Raw genomic sequence first — 27,767 nt, forward strand, 5'->3', positions numbered from 1 at the left:
TAATCTATTTTATTCCAATATAAAATAAGTTCATATGATGTGTAGGGTGATCTAAAAATGCGACTACAGCAAAATTGTTTAAAAATATTTTTCCTATCTGTACAAATCTTCCGCGCACAGAACATTTACACTTCGATCATAATAAAATATTAAAATATATATATACATATTATATCTGAAATATTAAGTTGTCTTATTATGCGTTGCTATTCCGCCATGTGAAATTTGCGAAGGTTGCCGTTAATCGTGGTGTGGTGCCTAAAATATGAAATATTTGAGTGTTATAAAACAAAAAATGGAAATTTAACATCCCTCCACAGGTTAGTTTGAAGCACCGTATACGTAGAAAAAGTTAAAGTGGAAGTCAAGTTCGTTCTGTGCTTCGGTTCAGCCCATAACAATGCGAGAGCTCACTCATGTAAAAATTGTCTAAATTCTGCGCTTTTTTATTTATCTGAACAATGTATGCATTTGATAGAACAATAATATAAACAGGTGTAAACAAAAATTTACAGTTTTTGAATTATTTACTTCCTTGTTTTGTAGTGAAGAAATGCAAAACTATCGTAAATATTCTTATTATTAAGTGCGTTAAGTATAACGTTTTTAATTTAATTTTAATATGAACGCATTTAAAAGTATGAACACATGAACGCATTTAAAAGTAAAAAAAAGTAACCCAGCTGTCACAAAGGATAGAAACGAGATAAATTTCTCTCTCATACTTACATACATTATATCGAATTTTGTGACATTTCTTCATTATATGCTATACTGCTGATATTCGGCTTTCTCCCTTCCCTGTAACCAGACAACATTTTTCTATTAATTGATAACACGATACAAACACTTATAACACCCGTTTACACCGCATCAAACTGTTAATTGAAATGCCCAGAATATAAAAGATGATTCAAGTCGAAATTTTCGAAAATTATTCTGCTTCATATAGGGCACACCAGATCATCTAAGACGGGAAAGGCAGTGGGACTAGTGGTCGAATAAAAATAAACTTCTCAGTTGAAACAAGTTAAATATCTCTCGAAATATACTTCATCTCGGTTTATAAATTTATGTTAAAGTTATAGTTCTTATGACTAAACATAATCACATGATTTCACTGACATGATTACAATATTTACCTGCAGTGAAAAATGTATGGGATGACGCTCCTTTGTCGGGAGTCGACGGACTGGGAGTTGCTGAATATGAAAAAAAAATTGCGTTAAAACAAAGTTTCTTCGCAGCGAAGATCAGTCGAGCGTTCGGGTCTTGTTTTTTAGGGTGAGGGGGGGGGGTGTTAAACGGCATTGGCAGTGAAAATTTAACTTGCCTCGTATGCATTTAAAAGAACTTTTAAATACCTGGGCGAGGACTTGGAAAACAAAATATTGAACCGGTCGCCTGTATGTAATTATGACTAAGCCCAGATTACGGCTAATATAACAAGGATCAAACGAAGATTTAACAATTCGAGCATGGTTTAAAATGAAATACCACTTACTTGATCTGGATAATCGTGCTGACGTGTCTGTAAAGATGATAAAAAAATGGTTTAATCTATGCACTTTACAGTACACTATATGCGCTCAAGATTGGAAATTACTTTATCAGTACGCTATTGGCATTATTGGCACTATTAGCATTATCTATAAACAGGTCGTATAGATTGTAAGTACTTAACATTGTTACAAAGTGGAAATGTGAGAGCGAAGTGCCTAATGTTATTACTGGACCAGTCGCAGGTCCTTGTATCGCAACTGGATCTGATCATCGGAACTGATTCGCTTGTCTAAATCACAAGCGAAAAAGTCTACCATATTTGCAACAAACAGACAGAGAAGAAGAATCTAACCTGGTTTAGTTGGATATTTTTGTTCCTCCACAGTTAAATCTCCTATTTCCGGAAAAACCTCGATATCTAAAGCACCATTACAAAAAAGGTATTTATTTACTGCATCATAATCTGCATATTAACTGCATAGGTTAGAACTTCACCACGGGCAAGCATTTTCAGGGTCCCGGAGGTCAAGGAGGCTTTTACTCGTCGTTTTAACGAGCCAACTGCCTATATCCAAGAACAGGAAGTACTAATACTTCGTATAATTACCATTGATGCTGATCGTCCTTGGAGATGTTGGAGGCAGGGACGATGACGGAGAGCTTACTGTTGATGATCGCGAAACGACTTCTAAATTTAATTATAATATAACATTTATAGTACGCGCGTGCTGATTGGTCGAACACTTGACAAGCGAAGCAATGTAATGAGAATTTATAACTGAATGGAATTATAATATTTGTACAAAATCTTTTTATTGAGTTATATTATAAAAGAAATAGAAAACATTTTTTCCTGTGTTTCTATACAGTTATAGAAACACTTGTGGAAGTTTGGGAGAACTCAAAATAACGTGGAAAAACTCGCACTACGGGCTCATTTTATGTCGTGTAAAATTTAATGAACACATTTCAACATGAATTACCTTCCTTCAAGACTCGATTTTCACCCGGGGAATTTGGTGGTGTTGGCTTCCTCTTCAGTTGAACTGACAGTGGAACTACGTGAAGGAAGAACAGTCATTAACTGGTTTTTGAAAAAAAGTTCCATTGCTTAAAGGATCGTGATAAATTACGCGATTAAAAGGTCTGATCCGTCGAGAGAGATAAAGACAGTGTACGTCTAACAGTGTTTTGAAAGAACATTTGCATCCGTGATGTCTTTAGTTGTACTTTTTTAACACACACAGCCGATTGAGGGCATTGGAATGCAGAATTTAAATATTTTGCAAAACTATCAGCCTAAGGACCACGTGTAAGCCGATCTCTAAGACTCCTAAATTAAATTAGAAACGAATTTCGACACAATATGTGGTACAGTGCATACCAGATTAGTTTCTAAGGTTGTAGCGAAATTTCTATCGCGCTTGCCTACAATATTTATCGATTTAATAATTCGATAAATTTTTACTCAAAAAAATTGTGTATATCATAATGAATGTTTCCTACCTGAGCCCGGAGGAGGTTCGCAATTTAACGACAGCTCGCGAAGTTTGTCCTCGTTCGTAATCACAGTTAGATTGGCGAGATACTTCTTCACGCGACGGCTCATGAGCACCTAAGAGAAAATCTCCAATTAGTTTGGTCGTGGACTGTCTATCCTCCCCCCGTACTCTCAAACAGGGGGGAAGCGTCGAAGTTTATATGAGCTGTTACACAATCTGTTTGGCCGAGCTACTCACCCTATACGCGCTTGCAGTGAAAACAGCCAGTAATTCAATGAGAATTTGTGATGAGAATTTTATAGAACTTTGAAAATTTATTGTTGTAATTTCTCACTATATTATAAAACAATTATACCATTCGTTGTCTATCACCTCATTATGAACGACTCGAGCTCATGGTAAAATTGTTAACCATCGTGTTTGATATGCGAGTGATAAACATGACAACAGATTATGTAAATAGTCGACTAGCATTTCCATGCAAGAAAAACATTCTATCAAATGTGCAGTTCTATTATACCTCTTCGTGCATCTTTCTTGGATTTCGAAAGCCGTTATCACGGCGACTGCGCCTGTTCTTGTTCTGAAGACCGCTGGTAAGAGCTTGAATAACCGTAGGTCCAGGTGTATCTGGCACAGCACGGTCGAACATTAGAAAACTGTCCTGGAAAGACGAACAGCGAATACGTTAGGCATGCAGTGGAAATACATGCCAAACATTTCTTTCATTTCTTCAAAGGCAACAGTTTGAAAATACTCTTCACTTTTTGCGTAAATATGCACTTTAATTACACATTACTTACGTAAGGCACGAGACCAAGTTTCGTCGTATTTCGTACTTCTTTTGATATACAGCGTAGCTTTTCAAAGTTGATCTGGAAACGGACAAAAATTAATACATTTCCAGCCATGTTTAAAAAGAAAAAGCGTCCGGCCATGGGAACAGTATGCTATATCCTTACATTCACTAGAAAAAATCTTACAACTTTCCCAAGTTATATTAATCAATAATGAGGAAAATCAAAGAAATTAAGCTAATAAATAAATAAAAAAACGTGGTGTATATCACAAAGATTTAACAACTTTTTAACAACACCATGCAAAACTTCAAAGAATGTGTATGACAAAAATCATCCAGAAAATGCAAGCACGTTTTCAGTCCCACTTACCAAACCATCAACTTTTGATTTATTTCCAAAATGTAAAAAGGAAAGATCTTTCAACACGATGGGGAAAAATGGTACCTTTGATGAAAAAAATACACACTCAGTATATGACCAAAGGTATAATGTCCCCCTGGTGTGAAAAATAGAGCAGGCGCAAGTTCTAATTATTTTTTTTAAAGTTTTTTCTGTAACATGTACAAAAATTGTACATGCTACAGGAAAATATCCTTTTTAATCCTTTTCGGTATTGTTGACAGAAATATTACAAAGCAATGTACTGCATGTTTTCTTTGTTACTTATTATAATTGAAATAGATTGTTGAATATGCCTATAGAGCGGAGATCTTGTTTGAGATGTCGAGTCCCTTTTGCACTACTTAAAAAACTATATCGCATCTCCGTTGTACACGACAGTGTTACACGATAGCAGCTCTAGTTTCTATTTCGAGCATTGTGAATTAAAAATTGTTTTGTCAGCGATTACTTATATTCTCATGACTGCATACGTGGGTCTCAAAAGCATCGAAAAACCGACCGAGCGATAGATATAAATTACGTCTTACCACAGGTGGGTATCTCTGCTCTCTGCTCAACAGAGTGCGATATTTTGACATGTTTCTTGAAGGATCCATTAAATCTTTAATATCCTACAATAACAAGATGTTTAAAACATGACCAATGGGATCATTGATAAGACTTAAAAACTACAGTACCTATATATCTCAGGGGACTTACTTCGAATATTTTAGTATATTTATTGGGAACTCTCTCCCAGGTCCCTTTCATTCTCTGCACAGCAGAATGGTCAAGACCACTGGAAAAAAACAAAAGTCAGATTAAAATAATTTTCATGAAACATGCAGTATGTGCATGGCTATATAAAAGAAAGTTAAAATAATGAATTTCACATGCATCCTGGTCTAATCGTCTCTCAAAAGCATGTCTTATAATTTTACAGAATATGGAGAATTCGCAATTACATTTCTAACATGCACACTGTTTATTATATAGTTGAAACTAAACTAAGCATACCTGACGATTGCAAACATAGAATTGAAATTTCTACAATCTTTACATCGTTCTTGAAAAATGGAAAAAAATATATAGCTAAAAATCCTTACGTTCAAACGATAGAACAATTTTTTGATCATGCAGGTGGGGGCGTCGAGAGAATTCCTAGGGAGGTCCGCGAATACAAAACACATTGGGGGAGGCAAGCCCTGCATGGCCTTCCCTGCTCTGTGGTTTCTGCTATACCCGCTGTCCGCAAGTTGACAGATCAACGTGTCAGGGTCTTGAGTGTCTCGTCATCAAGATAACATGTTGGGGCCGATAGAGGATAACACTATCGCGGTACTTACTTGCAATCCTTATAAATTGTTTGATAATCTTTACGCGTTTCACAGCACTCGGTTCCTTACAAATCTCTGTAATAACCCAGTATCGTTCCTCGTCCGATATCTATGAAAAAAATTACACCGAAGGCTGTTCATACAAACTTCCATGCACTTTTTTCTCTCTCCCACTTTCTAAGGGCTGATACTAACCTTTGAGAACTTTAATAAACTATTACGCAAAGTTTCTTCAAATTTCCACAGCTCATAAATATACTGCGAAGACTCGATCTTTTGGAAAATCTCGAAGTCCTAAAGAATATTGATCAAATTTACGTCGAGTTTTTTTCATACTGAATACTGTGCTATAGAAAGGGGTAGTTTTTCAAACCCTGATTTAACGAGTTTTAAATTTAACGCTTAAATGCAGTTTAAGAGCCTATAAGCACTACTAAAAACTTATTGTCTAAACTATCTATAAGCACTAAAAAACTCTTTCTCATCGTGCAAAGGGTACGTTAAATGAGTCATTGTTGAGGGTATAACCAGAATTTGGCAGAACTCGTGGAATACTTACTCTTAAAGTAACTTGTCGAGCAACTTCAGTGGAATCTAGGTCAGCTAACGTATATCGTAATTCCTTGGCTAATTCCTAAATTAAAGGCAATGACAAATCATTATTTCTGAGAGCTCAGTGACGCATCTAGCCATTCAGAACGCTTTATCAGAAGTCTAGGTTTATTTATTCATTGCATGGTCGGATCTAGGGGTGCATGCATGTGAAGAAAAAATTACACAGCTAAATTTTAAATTACACCTTAATAACAACGCTATTGTTCATGGATTTTAAAGGATATTTTTACATAAAAATCTTCAAATGCGATTGTGATCTTTAAGCTGTAGTTTATTCTGACCACCACTAGATCCGCCACTGATCTCTTCACAGCCTAGTCCTAGGAAGACTCTCATATAGGCTACCTGTGCTGCACAAGCCCCGTTTACACTACACTAGTTCGATTTATTGACACGTACAGGGCTATAATTGGTACCCGTACCTATTTTTTTCGTGTTCAGTTTACCAAACAAAGACCGAGCACAGATGAAACGGGCATGGGTACCTTTTTAGCCGTGCCGTACCAAAAAAAACGAGTGTAGTGTAAACGGACTAAGGATAAGCCTACAACCCCGCCCCCATCAAATTAGACTTTTGTTTAGTCGAGAAACTAAACGTGACAAACCTGTATCGTTTCTTCAGGAAGTAATGTGACGTCGGTTGATGTGAAATCTTTAAGATAATATCGGCCATTCAACGCAGCTTTATTCACAAGATCACACATCATGTCAGGAAGTCGTTTCTGTTTTATTAAATCTCCTTCATTCACCGTGATTTCGCTCAGAGAGAAATTGCTGTATAAAGATATAATTGCATATTACACATAAAGTGCATTACACATAAAATCGGCACTGTCTGTTTTATTGTTTCTCTAAAGTGACTCCGCACTACCACCATTGGCGTACGGGACAGGGGGGGGGCAAACTGAAAAAGAGTTGGATAGCTATAAAACTTAATTTGTAATATATATCAAATTCCGGCACATTGATAACTCAAAATTCGGACGACTTGTTTTAACCCCCCCCCCCAATCGAAGTTGCACCCGTACGCCTAGGACTACCACAACTTATATTAAAGAAATTATACAGATGCAGCTTATATGCTGATTTAACATTTCAGGGAAAACTTCAGGGGAAAATATCGCTACTTACGAAGCGGACTCGGCCAATGAAAATGCGTCAACAGCCATGTTCACAACTTCACGAACAGTCGTATCCTAAAAGACGCGAGAAATACGTTTACTGAACTGTGTTGTTATAAACATTTGGATGATAGTTCTTGCTCGCAATACTGCATGTGCACAAAAAAACAGCAAATGAAATTATAGAACGTATTAGTGGAACAACAAAAAGCTGAAATTGAAAACATATTTTACCAAAACGTTTCACCAATAAAAAAAAGGGGCTATTCTGCGGAATAAGCCGGTATGGTCTCAAAATTAAGGTACCCAAATGAAGTTGCCATGCATACGATGATTTAACATATGATTTTTATTCCACCATTATGTTACAAAAGGTGTACATGTATACAGGTAATAAACTAAATTATACATGGAATGTTTTGTATATGCACGATTATATATATTTGTATTATATATGTTTGTTAGGCGAACAAGAGATTCAGGGAATATTGCGATTATGTCACACTACTGAAACTGACTGGTCTAGCACAGCTATATACTAGAAATATATGCATGCAGAACCCCTCGCCATTTTCAACCAAGAAAATAAACATCAATATTTCAAAAATCAATACAATAATTTAGGCATACGACGTGGACCGTGCATGGTATTCATATTCTACAATTTTCAAAAGCAACTAAGTTTGATCATTTTTGATCATGTTATGAAGTTGTGTGTGGGCCTTTAAAGCCGTGATCTTAGTCAACTTCCCAAGATTGTCTAACTAAGTCAGCATTTGCTTCTAACCGTTGCATTTCGCGCTCCACGTATACGAGCTCGGTCCAAAAGCAAATTAAGATAGTGCATGTTTCTGTGAAGTCTGCATGTGCATTGTTTGTAAATTAATAGTCTACTTCGTATGTCGATGGAGTGTAATAATTATGGGGCAAGAAGAGCTGTGGCGCCAGCTCTTTCGCAGTTCATTGGTGGAAGACTTTTCCAGGTTTCTTCGCCGAGTACCAGGTATTCTGCTGTCTTGAGGCTGGTATAGCCTCTACCATCCTTACTTTTTGATGTTCCTCCAATAGCAATAATTGTATCGCCCATCATTACAGCAGCACATCTAGCTCTGAAATATATGTACACGAATTATCTCCAAATACTAGTCGCTGTAGAAGTGCGGAGATTTCTTTTAATATTTCTTGTTTATATTGACTTTTTAACTTTCCTTTGTAAATGTACTGTTAAGGAGCAATGAATATAGTTTTTAATGTTCAAAAACGTCTTCGTGTGCGGGATTTTTGGTATCTCATTTTTTGTAATACAATTAAGATATATTTTTGATAACTCTAAAAGCCTTTTCTTATACTCTACATGTTACTAAAGCAAGTTAATATTTACACAACGCTTAATTTTTGTTACGGTACCGAAAAAATTATACGGGTGAAATTTCAAACTGCCATACATTTACACTACGCCAAATTTTTGGTACGGTACCAAAAAGATGGTACGGATGAAATTTTAAACTCCCAAATAAACTGTCAAATTACACCCGTACCAATTTAATCTGTTTACACACGTTCATTTTCAGCTTTGGTACGGATAAAATTAAAATGATCGTGAAGACCATAGGTAGCCCAACACTCGTGGTCCGCGCGCGTACACGCTACTCAGTGATCAGCATATATTAATAAATTAATATATGCTAATCACTGAGTAGCGTGTACGCGCGCGGACCACGAGTGTTGCCGTTGGGCTACCTATGTGAAGACATGACTAGATTGTCCAAATTTCATCCGTACGAAACCTAAAATTGCGTGTAGTGTATACGAGGCTAAGAGTGTGTTAAAAATTGATAAAATTAATTACCTCTTTTCCAACATACTTGGTAACCTGCCACATTGCTGGCTTGTGGTGTTGTATATAAGAACATCGTTTAGATATTGTTTGGAGCGATTTATTCCTCCCAAAATGATGAAGTTATCTTTGTACGCGACAACTGCCATATCTTCAACAGCATAAGGCAAAGGAGCTTGTTTCTGAAAATGTGATGTTCCTGGCTTGTAGAGCAGCACATCAGCGCATTCCAAATGCATATGGCTTACGAACGTAACAGAACCAACAAGGAAAATGGAATTTTCATTGACACAAACAACATTATAAAAGGAAAAATCTTCCTGCAGTTCGTAAGAGGCACAAACTTTGGTCATATACGAAGGTTTTAGCAATGTTTCTGATATTGACGAGGCGAACGTGTATATCTTATCACCACAGAGAACCCCTTTGCCACAATTTTCAGGTAGTTGCACGGGAAATGTAATTGAGGATCTATTTCTTGCAGTAGCAAGAAACTCCACCCTGTTAGTACTCCGACCGCCACAAAACATCATTTTGCTGTTGTAAACAAACGAAAACCCACCGGTATGATCAAAGAAGAATGCATCCTTATAGAAAGCCCATTGCTGTGTCGACCAATTAAAGACCTCGCAAGATTTATCTCCACCACACGCTACAACAATCTGCGTGTCGACCTCCATTGGACTTGAACCGACTGAGAGTGATCTAAAAAACACGCTCTGGTCTTGACGGTTCACCTGTTGCCTTTGGCTTTCATTGGTTTCTTTTAATTCTCTACCTGCTAACCGCTGAATTTCGTTGCTGTGCCGCAGCTGTAAGAAAACGATATAACAAATTAATCTTATTGTTTCCTGTACGACTGTGGGATTTACCCAAATAGTGCTTATAAAAGGCAACCAGGGGAAGGTTAATTATAGCGGCTTATACCTATGTCTGCATGTATTAATTTGTCATATCTATCGCTGCATAAGAACTTTAATATAGGATAAACAGAAAGCACACAGAGTATTTAACATTGTGCCGCCGTAACAAGCGATATTAATATGAAATTAGTTCATATAAGGCTACATTGCCTGTGTATGCAAGTCAGTCTTTACTTGTCGTAAATTAAGGATTAATGCCTGGTTTCCATTTAGTTGTAAGTGTCGTGGACATGTAAAGGTGGAAAATGTGATTGAATATTAATTGTGTGCAGTCAACGATTCCAAAGACCGATTTAAATACAAAAAATAAAGACAAATTTAGAAACGGATTATTTCTTCATCGGTTAATATGACTTGTTCACGACAGTTACGATTAAATAGAAACCACGATGAATAACGTATATAAAATCGGGCTTACCTGTTCCGCTTCAAGTTCTCGAAAAATCCTGTGAAGTTCAGTCAAGCTCTGCTTGTTCTTATTAACTTCTTTTAACAAGACACAAGAATGCTTTTTGTATTCTCTTTTTTTCATTACTTCGCGACAATCTCCGCAAGTTAGCGATCGAAATTCGCAGTTCTGTTGATGGCTGACTAGATCTTTCCGATTTAATTGCTCCGTACACCCATCGTAGGAACACTCAACGGAAGCGAAGTCACATTTTTCATGATGAGACAATAAAGCTGCATGGCTTACTTCCGCAGTACAGCCACGACTGGCGTTTAAACAACGTAGTCTAAGATTTTGTTGACGATTCGCCATCGAGCACAATATATATTAGTTCATCAATGTTAATTTCTCTGTCTCCCAGAACCTCAAAAATTTAGGCACACGCGATAATTAAAAAATCAACATTATACAGTTGAGAACGAATTCGCTATGTTGCTAAATAGCAACAGGTCTGGGCATGCACAAGTAATATTTCACGAATATACTTTGTTCATGCATACCATGAATATAATTATAGTGTTTTAAAACGCTGTGGTCTGTTGCCTGGGTTAGTAACTGATCAACAACAGGATTCGCATTAATAAATAATGTTACCTCTCCACGTATATAGGTTCAATCAGGGAATTCAAGCTTCCCGTTTCCGGGAAACGGCGAACGCAAGGCCGAACTTTTATGGCAGACATTTGTTCAATTTCTTCGTTGCATATTTGCTTTATGCGTATCGACATAGATTGTTGCTGGAGTTTTAAAATATCAAGTCCGTTTGCGCTTTATTGCCTTTTAACCTATAAATATTTTCTTCGCTTGGCGTTTGCCTTTTCACTTTTCCGCCCTGTTAGCTATCAACTGAAGCGGCGGTGCATGGAATTGTAACGAATGAATGTCAATATAAATACCTGATATATTACAAAGTATTTTGAAGTGTGATCAGCCTTATAGATCCGGATGACTTGATCAGGTTGTACATGGTCTGCTTCATCTTCAGCGATGTTTTCAGAAGAGCTGTACGCGCGCAATGTCCCATTACTCATTGCAGTTTTCTTCGAATTCACGAGACTGGAGTCATCGTATGATATACCGTATAAACCTTTCACATCTTTTTCGCCCCTGGAATATAGAGTGGAAAAAAAACAACATTAATTTTGCATATCCAAGATAGCGAAAAGTGAAACATTCGATCGTGAATATCTAAAAAAGTTGAGAGGATGATAAAAATCTTTGAACGGACTTGGAAACTTAGTTGAAGGTATTACCCAAATCTTTTTATATCGAGCATAAATATAAACCACATTAGATGTGTCATTGCAGCTCTGATAATCAAAGTGTCTCTATACATAATTTTAGCTGTCCTTTTTATTAACCAAAAGTGCCACCGGAGGCTGGTGCTCCACCCAAATTTCTGGTCAGAAGAAACTTACTTTGGTGAACGTGGTAATGTAGTGAATTTCATGAATGTCTTTTTGATTCGTGTTGTTGCATAAATACCTCCAAATGGATTCTAAAAACAAACAGCTGTATTTAATAAAACGTGCATGTTTATACACGACTTTAGCTAATCTTATTTTAGAACAGTCCACAGAGGTTTGATTTATTGAAAATATTATCATATTTATATGTTGGTTTCAGCAGTGTTAGTTTAAGTTACGTCCAAACTAACACGTTCGAAACGGCAGAACAACCCCGAACAAACAGCAGAGATCGTAGCCAACTAAGGAATTATTCTCTTATCGTATATAGCATGCACATTAAACAGTCATGACCTAGGAAGGTTGCAAACAAAAACTAAGTAAAGAATCGCATACATACCCCAAGTTTCTTTCCGGAATCTGAAAGAAGGTTTATCGCAATTTTAGCTTTAATGCATCATAACATTTAAGCAAAATACATAAAAAAAGGTTTTGGCTGAATTTAGTTAAAAGCCAAAAGAATTTTGCGGAAAATTAATACATAATATATGCCACTGGTCCAAATATGAACAGATATGACGTATAGGTAATAATCTGTAATACGTGTACGAATGGAAAGATTTTTTCTCGTACGCGTACAAGCAGTATTACGTATTGTCAATTCAACCCTTGCAATTACCCAAATCACGCAGTCATATTTATACTATATATATGTTTCTGTGGAGCGTTCTCGTATCGAAATCAGCGACACGATGATATGTGTGTGGCTTCAAGTGACTCAATAATACAGCAATCAACTCTATACTTACAATCGGAGTAATACAAAGGATCGTTACTTCGATGCATGAAACCAAAACGTTTGTCGCAACTGTCGGACGAACTCCTCTGAACTTCATTTTTCTAGAAATAAATGAAACATATAGAAAGGACCTTCCCGCTTGGTGATGCGAACCTTACTCAAAAACCGCACAGTCGCGGTAGCAGTTTTACGTCTATCTCATTATTCAGAATATTTGTAATCTCAAAATATTTTTATTCCGTTTCATTATTCGCTAGCAGCGTTAATTGTGTTGGTAGTAATTTCATGTCCAGAATCCACCAATGTATAATCTTAACTTTAATCTTAAATCCAACTCAAACCCTTCTTACCCAACAGCTAATCCTAAAGGATGAGATTATGGATTGAATTCGTGCATTCTGGACATTGAGTTATTACCGTTGCGCATGGTGGTGGCATGCTGGGCTAGATTTCCTAGCTGTCACAATGCTTATAGTCCACCTTTCGCCACTGCTCCTGCATATCAGTCAGTATATTTTACTTGGGCTTTGCTCAACTATTCCACTTCAAACACATGCAGTCAATATCTCCCTATTGTTGGCTACATGCAGTTCCCTATAAAAGAACCCCCCCCCCCAATCTCTTATATCCTAAAATTTGTGCTGTACCTTCGCTTTTAAATTCGATGTTTTCTTTAGAGGACTTTGTAAAAGTTCTTTGAACACTAAAGATGAAACAATGTTTCACGTTATACATTTGGTTATAATTCAGTACAATACACCTAAATATTGGACATCTTTTCCTTTTATGTAAATCCGATTCTTCATATCTCATAAGAATATTGTTCATATCTCTTGTGACTTGCTTTAATTGCTATTACTGGGGCCAATATTTAGGCAATGGACTGAGTTTAGCACAGGAAATTGAACAATACCAAATATTTTTTGGTATTTTATGGGGTCGTATAAAGGGGGAAAGCTTGCATGCACTTACCAGCGATATTGTGTTTGACACTGATGTTCAAATTCGTCTGACTTTTCAAGATATCTTTTGCCTGGTAAACGAGACTAGTGTTAAAAAACAGAGTGAAATATTTGGACTTCAAATTGACACATCAGATACTTACTTTCGCAAGCGTCATATTTTCAAAGTTCTGACCGTTCACTTCTAGGATCTAAAAACAATTATTAAACATTAACAAGAACAAATTCTGCGAAATTCGTAACGCATTTATTCGCCAACCACTCGACTCGATCACGTGATATGACGAAGATCTCCACTTCGCGTGGACAAAGAGGAACAATGAAGTTAAGACTTTTTAACTGAAATTCACGCTCCATACAAACTTGCCATACCTGATCTCCTTTGCGTAGACCTGCTTGCTCAATTTTCGAGCCCTTCTTTACCTGTTTAAAAAATTAAATGTCGTTACTGATGAAAAAAACACACATGAAAAAAAGAGGGGCTCTTACGTGTTCCTTTGGGAAGAGTTCAGATGAAGCAAAGGATTGTATAATTTTGTGGACTGACCTTAGCAATAAATATTCCAAAGCCTCGGTCTTTCCCCCCGGTGATTGAGAAATTCAGCGACGAGTCTTTCGACGGATGAACCTGAATTGAAAACATACATAAACGTTTAACAAAATACGGTACCAATAGTGAATAGTCGTGGTTGTCACGATTCTTTTGGCGATTTTCTGTTCTATACAACGTATGCTATTAAGTGAATTATGCACACAGTGGTATACACTGTAGGTTTGGCTAAAGTGAAGTAATCACTCTGTTAGGGAGAGATCGTTTAGGGGGGAGGGGGGGGGGGTTGTATTGATACATCCGTGTCAGGAGACGGTAAAAATAATCAATTTCAATAGAAACTAATATTGCTGAACGTGATATTTTCCCCTCCACTTAACGATCTTCAGCGTCCCCCGCTGTCAAGTTTAGTCAATAGCGCACAATACAAACCCTCTATATTTAATGTATACCCATACTGATATACTATGTGGTAGCTAGAACTACAGCTCACCAAGGTAACTTTCCGTAGTCTTGCTTTAGATGAACAAGCGATGTGGAGTAACCGTAGCTGACCGATCATAGACTAAAACAAACAAACAAACAAACGTGTTAGTGAGAATTTAATGAAGAAACGAAAAACAATTCCTATATAGACCAAACTAGGATCTCTGGCAGGAATCGATTCTGCAGCGTTTCAATAAACTGAACAACATATTAACCAAATTATAACCAAATTTATGAAATGTGCTACATTTTGCGATATTCTCAAGCTATATATAAAGCCATGCAATCATGAGGGTAATGTCTTTCAGGGAAAGGTGAAATTCCACCAGACCGATTAGGATCTGAATCTTGTTTCCACTCATATAAACGTTTACGAATTCTTACGTGTTTTTCCAAACCCTTCTCGAATCTATCCAAATGCTTTTCCATTGATGGACTGTCCTCAAAATCGCTGTTGAAATGATTTATAACCCACAACAACATTACTCGGGTTACCTGTGCGAAGTAAATGCAAAATGTAAGTGTTAACTATTAACCTAAAAATCGGCGGTCATATATTGACCCATATACAATGGATGCCCGCTCTTCAATGATAGTACAATTCAAGGGCTTTTCTTTTCATGCAGGGAGTATTAAGAACTCCCTTTAGGGGATGCAAAGACCTGGAACTAGGACGAATCTTTGAATAAAACAGATTTTACTTTGGCATACTGTACGTAATATTTATTCTAACAACAATGGCAATTCTTGCACGAGTAAGGGTTGTTAATTCAGGTCTTGCAAAAACATCCAATCTTAGGATTTTTATTTTAAATTAACTCTTCGAGATTTTGAAACCCTTAGAACGCCTTGAATCGAGTACAAATGTCTAGGTCATGAACCTCACCTTGTCTCTGAGGTCAGGAATGTCGAACCAGTCCAAAAGCTGGGAGCAGATATCGGTTGGTTCGTTGAAGAACGTTCTGTAGGTCAATAGAAAGTCTTCAACGTACGTTGGATCTACGACGGAGTGATTCTCGACCAGGTGATCGACAAGACGCTTTGGTTGGGCCTGAAAACACAAAGAATTTTTCATTTCTGATTGATCGTGATCCATATCAACCAAGCCGATAAATCGACACTGGACTGTTTCTAAGACACTGTGAAGTCGGTCTGTTTCTATTTTGAATGTATTCACAAATTTGTACTTTCATAACAACTAATGTGTTTTTTTTTACATTTTTAACACAGTTTAAATATAGTTTTCATATTTGATACTTTATTCAACACGCCCTTTTTGGGACTATACGAACAATCAGAGCAAGGGAGAGGGTGCCAGATTGATTTTTTAAATACGTTTGCCTTTACGCTATGTGAACATGGACATGCATATAAATTTAAACCGCTCCCCTCATTAACGTGTGTTTTTAGCTAAGAACATGCATCAACAGTATTGGCTCGTAACAGCAGCTGAGCACTTGTTAGCTTAGCAACGCTCTATTAGAGTCATTTCCACTTGAAATTCTTGCCACGATATTTCTTTTGGTAGACGTGAAAGAGTGGTTAGTTACGGATACTGAAATAAGAGGGTACCTATATAGGAAAGCACTCGTGGCTATTCACTCTTTTACTTATATCAAACGCAGCAAAAATTTCAAGTGTAAACGAGACATCATGAAACTGACGTATACCTTGATAACGACGTGACCATGTCGATTGCCGCCATCCAGTGAGCGATACTCGGTTACCACGACAACCTCGCCATTCTCGGTAACCTCGTGGATGTTCTGTTCACCTTGGCTCAGAATACGATGATATTCTGATTGGGGGATGCACACAAACTAAAGGAAAATAGCAACATATGTTCGGAAAAAAAACATAAAGAAGATTTAACATACGTTTAGAAATGCCCTTCGTAGTATAAATATGTCCTTAACTATCCCCTCCTACCTGGCAATCGTCCACACGCGTCGTCATTATCCCCTTGTGATAGTACTGCTCAAGTGTGGGTTGAACACCAAAACTCTCTCCTAAATGAAGTGTTACTGGATCCTGGCCTTCAACAACCACTTCTACAGAACCGTTCAAGATGACACACCAGGAATCGAGCTGAAAATATGTGATGAATAACGCGTTGACATATTATAATCTTTAGGAAGTTGATTACAAAACTTTAATACTATATATAGATGTTAAAGAGATGTTAAGGGAAGCGGATTTTTTAATCCCTTCGGAGCCCACGTTATACGAAGCCCGTGTGTTCGTCCAACTAATAGATAGGTTGGGCTGTTGGGAGACTTTGTTGGGTGACCATTATTGTTGATCATGTGTCAAAACTTGGTAATTAATTCATTTGATATAGTTTTGCTAAAATGAATGTGCAAGAGTATATTTCTACCTGATGCACTGCTGAAGAAATGAAAGTGAAAAAAGTGTAAAGTGCATTACTGTTTATTAATGTACACAAATTTCTTTTCAATAGGCTGCTAATATTATGAATCCCAAAGCTACACAAGCCCCGTGACTCTTATCTGAAAACGGCCAGTCTTCAATGGCCTGAAAATGTCTTTGGAATGAAGACGAAACATCACGCGACTCTGTCTTTAGTCAGATATAGTTGTTTTTTTTAAATATTAGTTTATTTTTTCAGATATCAGTTTTATTTCGTTTTATTTACAAATCAATCAAAGCGGCTTTATATTTTCGGTTGCGTACGGCAACTGGATAACTTCCAATATAGTTGCACCGCAATTGCTTATTAATGCAACAACTGACACTTTTTTAATCACTGCTTATACTAATATACAATCTGTCATTATCTAATTAGAACCTGCTTACACCTCACGCAAGCTCCAGTGACACGTAATCCTTGACCTTGAGCGTAAAAAACTGGCTTAATGCTACCTCTAAAATCTTGCCTCTTTTCACACTTTTCATTTTTAAATTGCATGTTATTTTCCTAAGCCTTATACCAATTGAATTTGCTTTTGAATTCTTCACATGCTAAATTATTAACGGTACCCTAACTATGCTCAATTCTTAGGCAGCTTTAGCAGCGATTACGAGTACGACTTTCAGATTCGTCATTCTCGCGCGTTGCTGCATACGCCACCAGCAAACTTGTACTCAAAAGATCGACCACTACGAGTTCTGGTTGATGGCGTATAAGTAAACAACCCGCGTGAATGACGAATCTCGTATACTCGTAGCCACTGCTAAAGCTCCCTTATCGACTTTGAACAACTGCATGCATGGTTCATATATACTTGTCCAGTAGCTCTGAATGTATATCACGCTTTGGCCATGAAAATCGTCGGGTAAAACGAACTATAATCATAATTACCTGGTCACCATCATTCAGGACAACGATGTTAGCATGTTCAACGACTGCAAACAACATCACAGCACAAAGTTCTCGTCGAATGTTCGTTGTCATGTTTGCAAACGCCTATGGAACATACAAAACAGACAGTTTTAAATCCCATGCTTGCTAAACCATATATAGACTCGAAGTCCACGAATCCCCGCAGTGTTTGTAATCATATATATAGTATACATAAGGATGCAATATATATAGCTAAACTATATACTACTGAAAGTGAATTTTCGCTTCAATATACGTACCGGAAGATGCTGCATGAAATCCATGAGAGCCTCTGAAATGAAAGAGAAGAATTTAGTTTGTGGAAGAAACCGTGTCTTCGAAGATCTGTTACACGTAACGAGCTTTGCTTTGGGATTTTACCAAGAGCAAGTCTGCAGGTGTCGAAAAAAGTCACTATTACGGCAATAGTGTTTTTAAATCATTTGAATTGAAAATGCTAACTTGGATTTTTGTCTAAGGTACGTACGTAATCCTTAATTCAATCATTTTGATGACATATGTTATAATGTAATAAATATTGTTTACTAGTCTAAAGTCATAAATTGTGCTGCATGCTTTTATCGAAAGTGTTGAAATTTTGTATAAAACTCTTTAACTACATTTGGCATAGTTAAATCCTATAGCTAGTTAACTTGGAAATACACGACTCTGATTGGCCAATTCTGTCTTTAACTACAGTTAAAAATTAACAAGTCTTTATACAACTGCATGGCCCCTGGAATTAATGTTATTATTATCATTGGTTGGAAAATGAAAATACGTCATTTGTCATTTTTTTAGCGTATACACACGAGAAAATAAAACTTCGCAAGGAAAACTTGCTCGTCTGTACAGGGCTTAATTTTCTGAATTAATTCGAAAACAATTTCGAGGGAATTACGACAGGAATACTTAGAAATATTCATTAAACTCAGAAATACTAATATTACAATATATTTTCGCTATTATTATGGCATTGCTTACCAATATCGTTTTCGGTTCTTTCCGCTGCGTCCTTCTCTAGGCAATCCCGAACTACATCTCGAACCATCATGGACTATATGGAAGATAATTCTTTACTTTACCATTTGCTTTATATTTTAGACTATTCATAAAATCATCAGCCACGCATGCATATGGAATTTGTTTTGGTCCGGTTGACAATCGACCAATACAGAATTTTACGTGGTATATCCATGTATATGTACAGCAAAAATAATATGCACAGTTTAATTTATTGCGAAAAGGTATGATTTTCTGTTCGCATTGCAAAAACAACATATAACGTTTAAGATGAAACAACGAACAACGAGAACGGACTTTGCCGGCCGTTTTAATCTTTATATTGAAGATGTCGAACTGAAATACAAGGTGTGAAACTGAGATAGAAGGTGTCGAATTGAGATAGAAGGTGTCGAACTGAGATAAAAAGTGTGGAAGTGAGATAAAAGGTGTGGAACTGAGATAGAAGGTGTCGAGCTGAGATAAAAGGTGTGGAACTGAGATAAAAGGTGTGGAACTGAGATAAAAGGTGTGGAACTGAGATAGAAGTTGTCGAACTGAGATAAAAGGTGTGGAACTGAGATAAATGGTGTGGAAGTGAGATAAAAGGTGTGGAACTGAGATAGAAGGTGTCGAACTGAGATAAAAGGTGTGGAAGTGAGATAAAAGGTGTGGAACTGAGATAGAAGATGTCGAGCTGAGATAAAAGGTGTGGAACTGAGATAAAAGGTGTGGAACTGAGATAAAAGGTGTGGAACTGAGATAGAAGGTGTCGAACTGAGATAAAAGGTGTGGAACTGAGATAAAAGATGTGGAACTGAGATAGAAGGTGTCGAAATGAGATCGAAGGTGTCGAACTGCAGTTCTATTTTTCTGTACATTCTACATGTATACGTACTATACATTCTCGCACCAAAAGTTACGCTGAACGGCTCACATGCAGTTTGGAGCTCGAAATCGTATTGATTTTGCAGCGGTAGCGAATAGATAATGCTCCCTATATAATTCTTCCTGCAGTTCCAGACAAAAACCACTCAGCATTTAAGAGCTTAAAGCAATATACGAAAGGTTTTTACCTCGCTCGACGACTGCGACGTCGTTTCATCGTCATCCGAATCAACTGAAACAAAAAAATTAACTATATCTATTATCAAAGATTAGCAGCAGCAAAATCAGAATGGTAGGACCAGCCTATACAAAATTCAGTCAAGCAATTGCTCTATTAGCAAAGATTAGCAGCAAATTAGCAGCAATCGTACAATTTTGAACCTGCCTGCAATATCTTAATGAATTTTAAGAAATATAGATGTTCGTATCATATTTTTATTTGATCATGACGACATGACGAAGGGGAAAAACACCGAAGCTCGACATCCATGTGGTGTATTATTCACTATTTTTTGTCCCCCATCCAGTTGATCTGAGTAAAAGATCTCGAAAATCTTCGCGCAAATTTCGCGCCCTTTGTACTATTAGTGGGAAGAATGGAGACAAATAGCTCTAGGCGAATGATAAATCAGTTTTCTTCAGGCCCCTCATCATGACGTCATGATTTCACATCAGCTGCAGACCCCCTAGCTGAACGCATACATTATAACCGTATTCATGCTCCAGGAATTGTCCGGTACTTTCAACATTAATGTTCGGAAAACCGTCGGATATAATATGTAACTTACCAATGCTTTCAACTAATCCCGAGAGATCCAAATCGAAATCTGGAACAGATCGCGTTTGATTTGAAAAATCTGGTTCTTCAGCGGATCTTAACAACAGTTTTTTCACTTGGTCCAATTCTTGAGGTACCTGTTTTTGAAACAAACAAAAATTGTATTAATATTCTACCAATTCATTAGACGACTTTTTAACAATAAGATAACAGTGGTTATTCACTACCATCTGCAGTAGAACGAAACTGGTAAACGTTCACTGAAGAGATCTATTAATTACAATGCCATTCGTTTAGCTTAGCATGCCAAACTGCGAAAGGCGATTAAAACAGACGCAATAAGGCTTCCTGTATGGGCCTTTTGCTGGGAGAATTTACAGTCCTTCGAACCCTAAATGCTGCGGTCAAATTATTACGACGTGAGATTTCGCAGATCGTGCAGGCGGAATCAGAAATGCTGTTAGGGTTTTTTGTAGAAAGCTGCTTTGAAACTTATCCCATGTTTTCTTTGAATCTTATTCACAAGTACGATTATATGGTTCAAAATCAAATCATGATGAGAGACTTCCGGTCGATAAACGTGTAGTTTAGGAATGTTATTTAACTGCCATTATATTATTGCATTTGTAAATACTGGACGATAAATTGCGACTTTAATGCTGTTTTCCAATTTCTTTACTATTTTTAATTCAGAGACTAATAGAGCAAAAATATAATGAATGCAGTCATTCATAAGAGGTGCACATGCAAGTCTTATTCAATCTTTATTCAATTGGTTTAATCGCTAATACTTTGTCTTTGAGCGTTATTTGGCTTTTCTCACGATGACGAATATGCCGATATTTTTGTTGCACTTTTGTTTTAATCATCGTTACCGTCGAGCAAAGATCATCTAACGGCGATTGTTTCAAATTTTAGACTACACTTATTCTGTAAATGGTCTATTGATTCGAAACTTTTCACAGTGTCATCAATCATTTTTTTAAACCCCGTTAACTTGAAATTGAAATTATCGCAAGTCAGGTGGCGGATATCGTCACCGCAGGAAAGACTGTTCGGTAGAACACAAATATTACAATGTGAATGAACAGCTATATTAATGTGAATGTATATTCGCCTGACTCTTTACAGACACAAAATATAACTCTTATATATAGGCCGTTTCAGACGTCGAACATTTCAGTATCCAAGGAAGGGTGCATGATGTTATGCATGGGGCGGAACATGGGGAATTTCGTTTTAGACCAATCAGAAAGTTTGTTTACATTTTTAGTAACCTAATCAAAATGCATAAATTTTGACTACTTTCGGTTAAAAGGTACCTTATTTACCATTCTACATGAAGTATTAAAATTACAGCATTATGATTGGCTTTAGGTGATCTAGTGGGAAATAGCATGCACAGAAAAATGCATTTAGAAAACCGGCTTTTAACCCTTCTAATTCGATCATTCACATACCAGTCTTTTCGTTAGACTGTTACAACAGAATATACCGAATTCATCGATCAGAGTTCACGTCGAAGAAAACTTTGAACAACATTAATCGAAACGCAGTTTTATATCGTCATAATCACGGATTTGTAGGGGGCTCTTTAGAGGCTAATTGGCTAGAAACGGTGTTGATATGTAACTCGTAACGGAAATTTCCAGCCGTTCTTTGAACTTAAAGAGGTTACTTTGCAGCTCTTTGTGCTACATAATTTAAAGCACTTCCCGTGTTGATAAACAACTATAAAACTCTCATCTAACGAAAAATGCTCTAAATGTATCAAAGTAAAATAGATTTACCTTTTCATCCGGTATGGGTCCTCCAACTTTGACTTCTTCGCTTTCTAAAGCTAACATCATCTCGAGGTCCATGGCCTCGTATGAACGCCTTTGGTTTGGTTTCAGTAATCTTGAGTCAGGGTAATCGATCTAGAAAAGTGTACACAAAATATTATGATTATCATTATTAAAGTATGATTTTTCTAATGAAAAATTATGTCGAAAAACAGTCAAAAATTGAATGGCTTTGACAAGTTAAAAAATGTCGAAAACGGTCCAAAATAGTCAAGAATGTCATTCACAATCCTAAAAGAATATCAAAATGCCGAACGGTCAAAAGTGTCTTTGACAACTTGCGAGTGCTTGTACATTTTCCAAATAGCTTGTACGAATTTTGGCAACGGTTTGGTTATTTTGTGTTAATTCTCTGAAAATGTGCACAAAGAGTGACGTCACCCAGGCCAGGAGGCTTCATTTTATGACATATTTGTATACAATTGTTGAAAAAGCCATGCAGGCGCATAGCTATAGGCTACGATAACGATACCCTGAAGAAATATACGTGAGGTATTTAAGTAAACTGATAAAATTAACCTATGTTCAAGACCGACGATGAGGAGTTCTTACTCCTTAGGATTAGACTATCCCATTGTTTATTTTTCGTCTTAACGTGTATTTATTTAAATTAAGCTATGCACGGCTAAGTAAAATCGAAACGTGCCCAGATTAATAGACATAATAGTATTAACATTGTTTTGTTGATTAAATTCTTAAATTAATCAAATACTGTTATAATTCCAAATACGCTTCTTGACCAAGGTCAAAGAATTCACACGACTCAGCTTTACTTTCATTTTACGAACACAATCGAGGCCGTCACTAAACAACAATTTCATTTGTAATTCAGTTAAAATTCCGTTTGCAAAGATTTTCTAGGGGATTAAGAACGCAGCCTGAAAGGCGTCTTTAGAACTGTTTTTAAGAACACTGTTTTGGAACATTGTATGAGAATTAACAGCGAAAACCAACAAACTGACAGCATGTTTCAGCGATTATATAAAACGAAACAAGGCCAAATTGCTGAGCCTAAGGAGAAACCGTAACCTTTTTCACAACAGTTTTACAATAAATCTTAAGGTCTGTTCACACGATCCAATTCACATCTGAATTCCGATAGATTTTCATAGTCTGTTGACTTGCAGAGTATATGGGCAGCAAATCCACTAAATGGCATACAGTTCTGCCTTACCAATAAGAAACTACATTCCATATGTCAGAAGTTATAATTGGGTCCGACATGTTGGACCGTGTGAACAGGGGACGGTTGTTTAACTTGTTTTCAAACTATTTAACTACGCGTTGCATAGTTAAATCCTAGTTAACTCAGAAATACACGATTCTGATTGGCCACTTCTGCCCTTAACTAAAGTTAAAAGTTAACTAGTCTTTTATACAACTGGCCCCAGGCCTTTAGTATTTAAAAATTAAAATCTCAGTTCCGACTTCCGTAATAACACGGTGTAAATTTCTGTAACCGAGCAATTTTTTATTGTAACAGCGTATTGGTTGTTCCGAAAACAGGGAACCAATCACGTTAAAGATAACTAAACAAATTTTCAGTGGCGTGATCAGTGAATGCGACTCCCCCGATAAAATTACCGCGAAAAACAAACAAACATGGCTGCCAAATTTTGCAAAAAAAAACTCGAAAAAAGTTTTCGTAGAATCCGCCATTTAAGAAAAACATCATGTGAAAGAGAAAAGATAGAGCATTTTCTCTCTTTTATAACTACAGGGAAAGGAAAAAAAGCATAGCTTTTCAAAGGAAAAAGATCGCATATGAACGCAGTTGGTGCAACTGTAGTCCTGTAAGTACTATTCAAACTATTGCAAAACAGATATCGAAAGCGCGCAGATTGTTTTGGGGCAAATATATGTCAATAATTAGACATCTTAAATTTGCATTTTTGATGATTGCTTTTAGCCATGTTAAAATTTGCATAAATGTAGAAAGGGTTAATGTTTACAAGCACATGCATCCAAATAAAAGACAATTCAATTATTAAAACTAATTCAATTATTAGACAAAATTACGCACTACTTACAACAATCATTTCCGAATGCTCCAGAATAAGGCATTCACTTCCACGGCGGCCATCAAACCATAAAGGTTGTTTGCCGAAACTAAAAAATTAATGTTCACAAAAATTGAAACAACTATCAATTTGTCAGCTTCCATTTGTTTACCCCTCAATATGCAAAGCAAATGCCCATATAGACTTAAACTATCTGTGCATGATGACAAACAAAAACATATAAAGCAACACATGCTTCACAGTCAGTTTCATTTTCAGAAACTGTTGGATAAGGTTCAAGCTTAATTAAGTGTGAGTCAGCTGAGCCTTTCTTAAAATAGTCAACAACTGTATAAATACCTGCTTCCAGGAAGATACATGTTACAATCAATAAACACTGAGCCTGACAACAAGATGTACCAACATGTTGCATAGTCATTTTGCCTGAAAATAATGACACTTTTTAAGAAATAATATCCCTGATGTTTGTAAAAATGGGTGTGAGAGGGCTAAATATTTCTACATCAAACCCATACATAGATGGTGAAATCATCTTTTTAGAAAAACAGTGTTTGAAGAAGCATGCCACTTTTAGCGCACAGCCATAGACCAATGGTTTGTAGCTTTGGGCCTTTGACATGCATGCTCAAGTCACTGCCTGAATTTCCAGGTTGATTTCTCCACAACAAGTGAATAAATAAACTCTTTGATTTAAATTATTAAACAGTTCACAGAAATTTCGCTCCACACTTACATGTATAACAAATGGTTGGATTCATGGACTTCATAGCGAGCTGTTTTACACATGGCTCTGTAAATATACAAATAATGCTTATTTAAGGCTACAAACCAGCAAACTAAAAGTTGCGAGTTTGCCAAGAATCAGTTGAGGTATTGTTACTTGAATGAACACTGATCTTACAATTATGGAAACATCTGTCTAATTAAATAGGATTGGTTAGTTGACTAATAAAAGTAAACAATAATTAGCACAAATATTTTTATTATAAAACTGCAGTATTTAGCAAAAACTAGTAACTGATAACAGTACACAGTATTCAAAACGACATTATTCATTTCTAAGCAGTAATCTTTTGAAATGCGAGAGCTAGGAATGGCACATTTGTCTGAAGGTCAAAGTGAGGTGGTGTCACACCATATTTTGTGAAATTCCATTAAATGAAACTCTTCATTATTATTGCATTAAAAGATTATGTAGGTTTATGCTTACTTTATAACTTCGCCTCCAAGACCAGACATAGCCTGCATGCCACGTAAATGCTTCAAGATACATGATAAATCCTAGAAAATAGGAAATATGCATAATTATGGTTACTGTCAATGGTGCACAATGTATCTCAAAAAGCAAAAAAGATTACAGCAAATGATTTAATATTGTTTTCATTCTGGCATTTTATACCAATTGTAGCAAGGGCATCTAAGGAAGCTGGTCATGTATTCTCATATAAAATAATAAAAATTTAGCTGACTTATAATTAAAGTAGTCAATATACCACTTTCGATAGAAAAAATATTGTCTGCTAATGTTATCTTTTCTGCAATAATTCCACTAAATACATTTGCTACATTCTCGCTTGTGAAATATGAACTGATAGTATGAATCTCCAAATTGGTTACGGCTGCATTTAAATTAGGTTCCTGACACTGCAGTGTTTGATTACAAGTTTATATCTGCTTTGAATTAGTTTTTAAATCAAAATTGGTAAAAGTATAGGACTTTGCTCAACATGATTAAGGGAGGAGTTAAAATATTGTGGCGCCTAGACTTTAAAAATGATGTGCACATATAGTTAAATTTGACGCCATGCAATATTTTAACCAAGAGAGGTTTGCTTTTCCACTGGGAAAAATGTCACATAAAAAAGCAAAATTTTGACCAATTGAGAGATGGTGTCTGTCTTTGCCCCTTCTAACAGCAAATGAGTACTAACATTAGATCTCAACATAATATGTAAGGTCCATGTCAAATTGCAATACTTTATTTAATTTGCACAAATTAACCCCATGGATTTTGCACACTTTAGCAAATTTCCAGATTTTAGGGCAATGTAAGACCCAATGAAACAGAAATATCCTATGGCTATACCATAAAAGATAATTCTCAGCAAAAACCAATTTAATCTAAACATATATCTTATTACCACAATGTTATTTCCGCCAGTTTAATGTAATAATTAGATAATTGCGACACAAATCACCCACCTCGTCTGTCCTTGCTATCGGTGGTTTCTTCAAACACTTTATAAAACGTTCACTAGTTTCAGCCATTTCAGATACTGACTCTTGGCTATTTCTTTCGATAAATGTTCATTTCAACATACCATTGTTCGAAAGTGTCAACCTTCGTTCACTAATTCAATGCGAAGTAGACGGACATTTGATTACCAACAATGAATTTTAGAACCCCCGCTGAATTCGGCCAAGTTCTCGCTAACGATCCACAAAGATACTAAAATATTCGCTTTGTTATTAGTCTAAATAACAATTTTTCTTGCAAATTCCTGCTTGCTTTAACTTCACAAACACATTCGATTCATTGCTTCAAAACAAGCTTTCATCCAACCGAAATTATTTCTGCTTCGAAGCGAATCTCTCTCAAAAGTAACAGAATTTAAATATAAGTTCTAATTTAATATTTGACTTTTGCCTTCTGTCAACAAAGCAAAGCGGTTTCTAATTCGACAAGTTTTCGACACTTTTGACAAATACCTCGCGACGCTCGTCTCCTGCCGAAAATCCTTCGGCGAGAATGACCAATTCTCGACACTTCGATGTTAATAAAATTCGCTAGGGATCGCCAAAATATCTTGCACGGCTAATAAGTTGTTATTTTTGTAAGAACGTTCTTCGAATTCCTCAGCGATCAACCAAGATTCGATCTCGGTAATGTCGCTAAACAGACTTCCCGCTAGCCCAGAATCAGTGAATTTCGAAGCTCAAATTTGCTACAATTCCTCGAATCGAACAACGTCCAAATTTTCAGCAAGAAGCCGTTCTTTTTACACCCCGACAAAGATATGGCAGGCCCACTTGAGGAAGGCAAATATATATCCTTGTTTAAATGTTCATACCGCATAAGCTTAAATGGTAAGCCTGCTTCCAAGTGAAATATTGTGCTTGGAGGTCAAGGTCTTCGCATCCAAAGTCGAACACTTTTCGAATCCGATGTAAATTCGCTTTAGAATGGCCACAAAATCCAGAATAAAAATATACAATTTATA

The 27,767-nt window shown here is 36.5% G+C and overlaps 2 protein-coding genes across 3 annotated transcripts; both read right to left on the reverse strand.

Annotated features, from left to right (window-relative positions):
* On the reverse strand, positions 1-27,767 carry LOC114530055 (rap guanine nucleotide exchange factor 6-like). Of its 2 annotated transcripts, none has more exons than XM_028551636.1 (44): positions 26,749-27,767; positions 25,757-25,827; positions 25,280-25,336; positions 24,886-24,969; positions 24,556-24,634; positions 22,472-22,600; positions 20,692-20,818; positions 20,092-20,135; positions 18,998-19,070; positions 18,274-18,305; positions 17,993-18,097; positions 16,600-16,758; positions 16,341-16,490; positions 15,557-15,721; positions 15,055-15,165; positions 14,678-14,749; positions 14,182-14,262; positions 14,007-14,057; positions 13,778-13,825; positions 13,645-13,705; positions 13,320-13,375; positions 12,683-12,773; positions 12,274-12,293; positions 11,886-11,965; positions 11,364-11,574; positions 7,270-7,334; positions 6,744-6,912; positions 6,083-6,157; positions 5,719-5,817; positions 5,533-5,632; positions 5,204-5,252; positions 4,907-4,985; positions 4,735-4,818; positions 4,175-4,249; positions 3,809-3,880; positions 3,526-3,669; positions 3,010-3,118; positions 2,487-2,561; positions 2,111-2,191; positions 1,856-1,921; positions 1,505-1,531; positions 1,143-1,202; positions 734-801; positions 1-258 (listed from the first exon to the last, which is right to left on the reverse strand). In XM_028551636.1, exons 1-43 carry the CDS (start codon positions 26,812-26,814, stop codon positions 770-772), a joined length of 3,684 nt encoding a protein of 1,227 aa, XP_028407437.1. In that variant the 5' UTR covers positions 26,815-27,767; the 3' UTR covers positions 1-258; positions 734-769. The 2 variants fall into 2 exon arrangements, with proteins under 2 accessions (XP_028407437.1, XP_028407436.1); XM_028551635.1 differs by having other exon boundaries at positions 730-801.
* Positions 7,620-10,993, reverse strand: LOC114530057. The gene is made up of 3 exons (XM_028551637.1): positions 10,438-10,993; positions 9,109-9,908; positions 7,620-8,368 (listed from the first exon to the last, which is right to left on the reverse strand). Exons 1-3 carry the CDS (start codon positions 10,777-10,779, stop codon positions 8,179-8,181), a joined length of 1,332 nt encoding a protein of 443 aa, XP_028407438.1. The 5' UTR covers positions 10,780-10,993; the 3' UTR covers positions 7,620-8,178.

The sequence above is a fragment of the Dendronephthya gigantea genome, unplaced genomic scaffold (assembly GCF_004324835.1).
Source record: "Dendronephthya gigantea isolate DGI-Jeju-01 unplaced genomic scaffold, DenGig_1.0 000059F, whole genome shotgun sequence".
In the NCBI taxonomy this organism is placed as follows: domain Eukaryota; kingdom Metazoa; phylum Cnidaria; class Anthozoa; order Malacalcyonacea; family Nephtheidae; genus Dendronephthya; species Dendronephthya gigantea.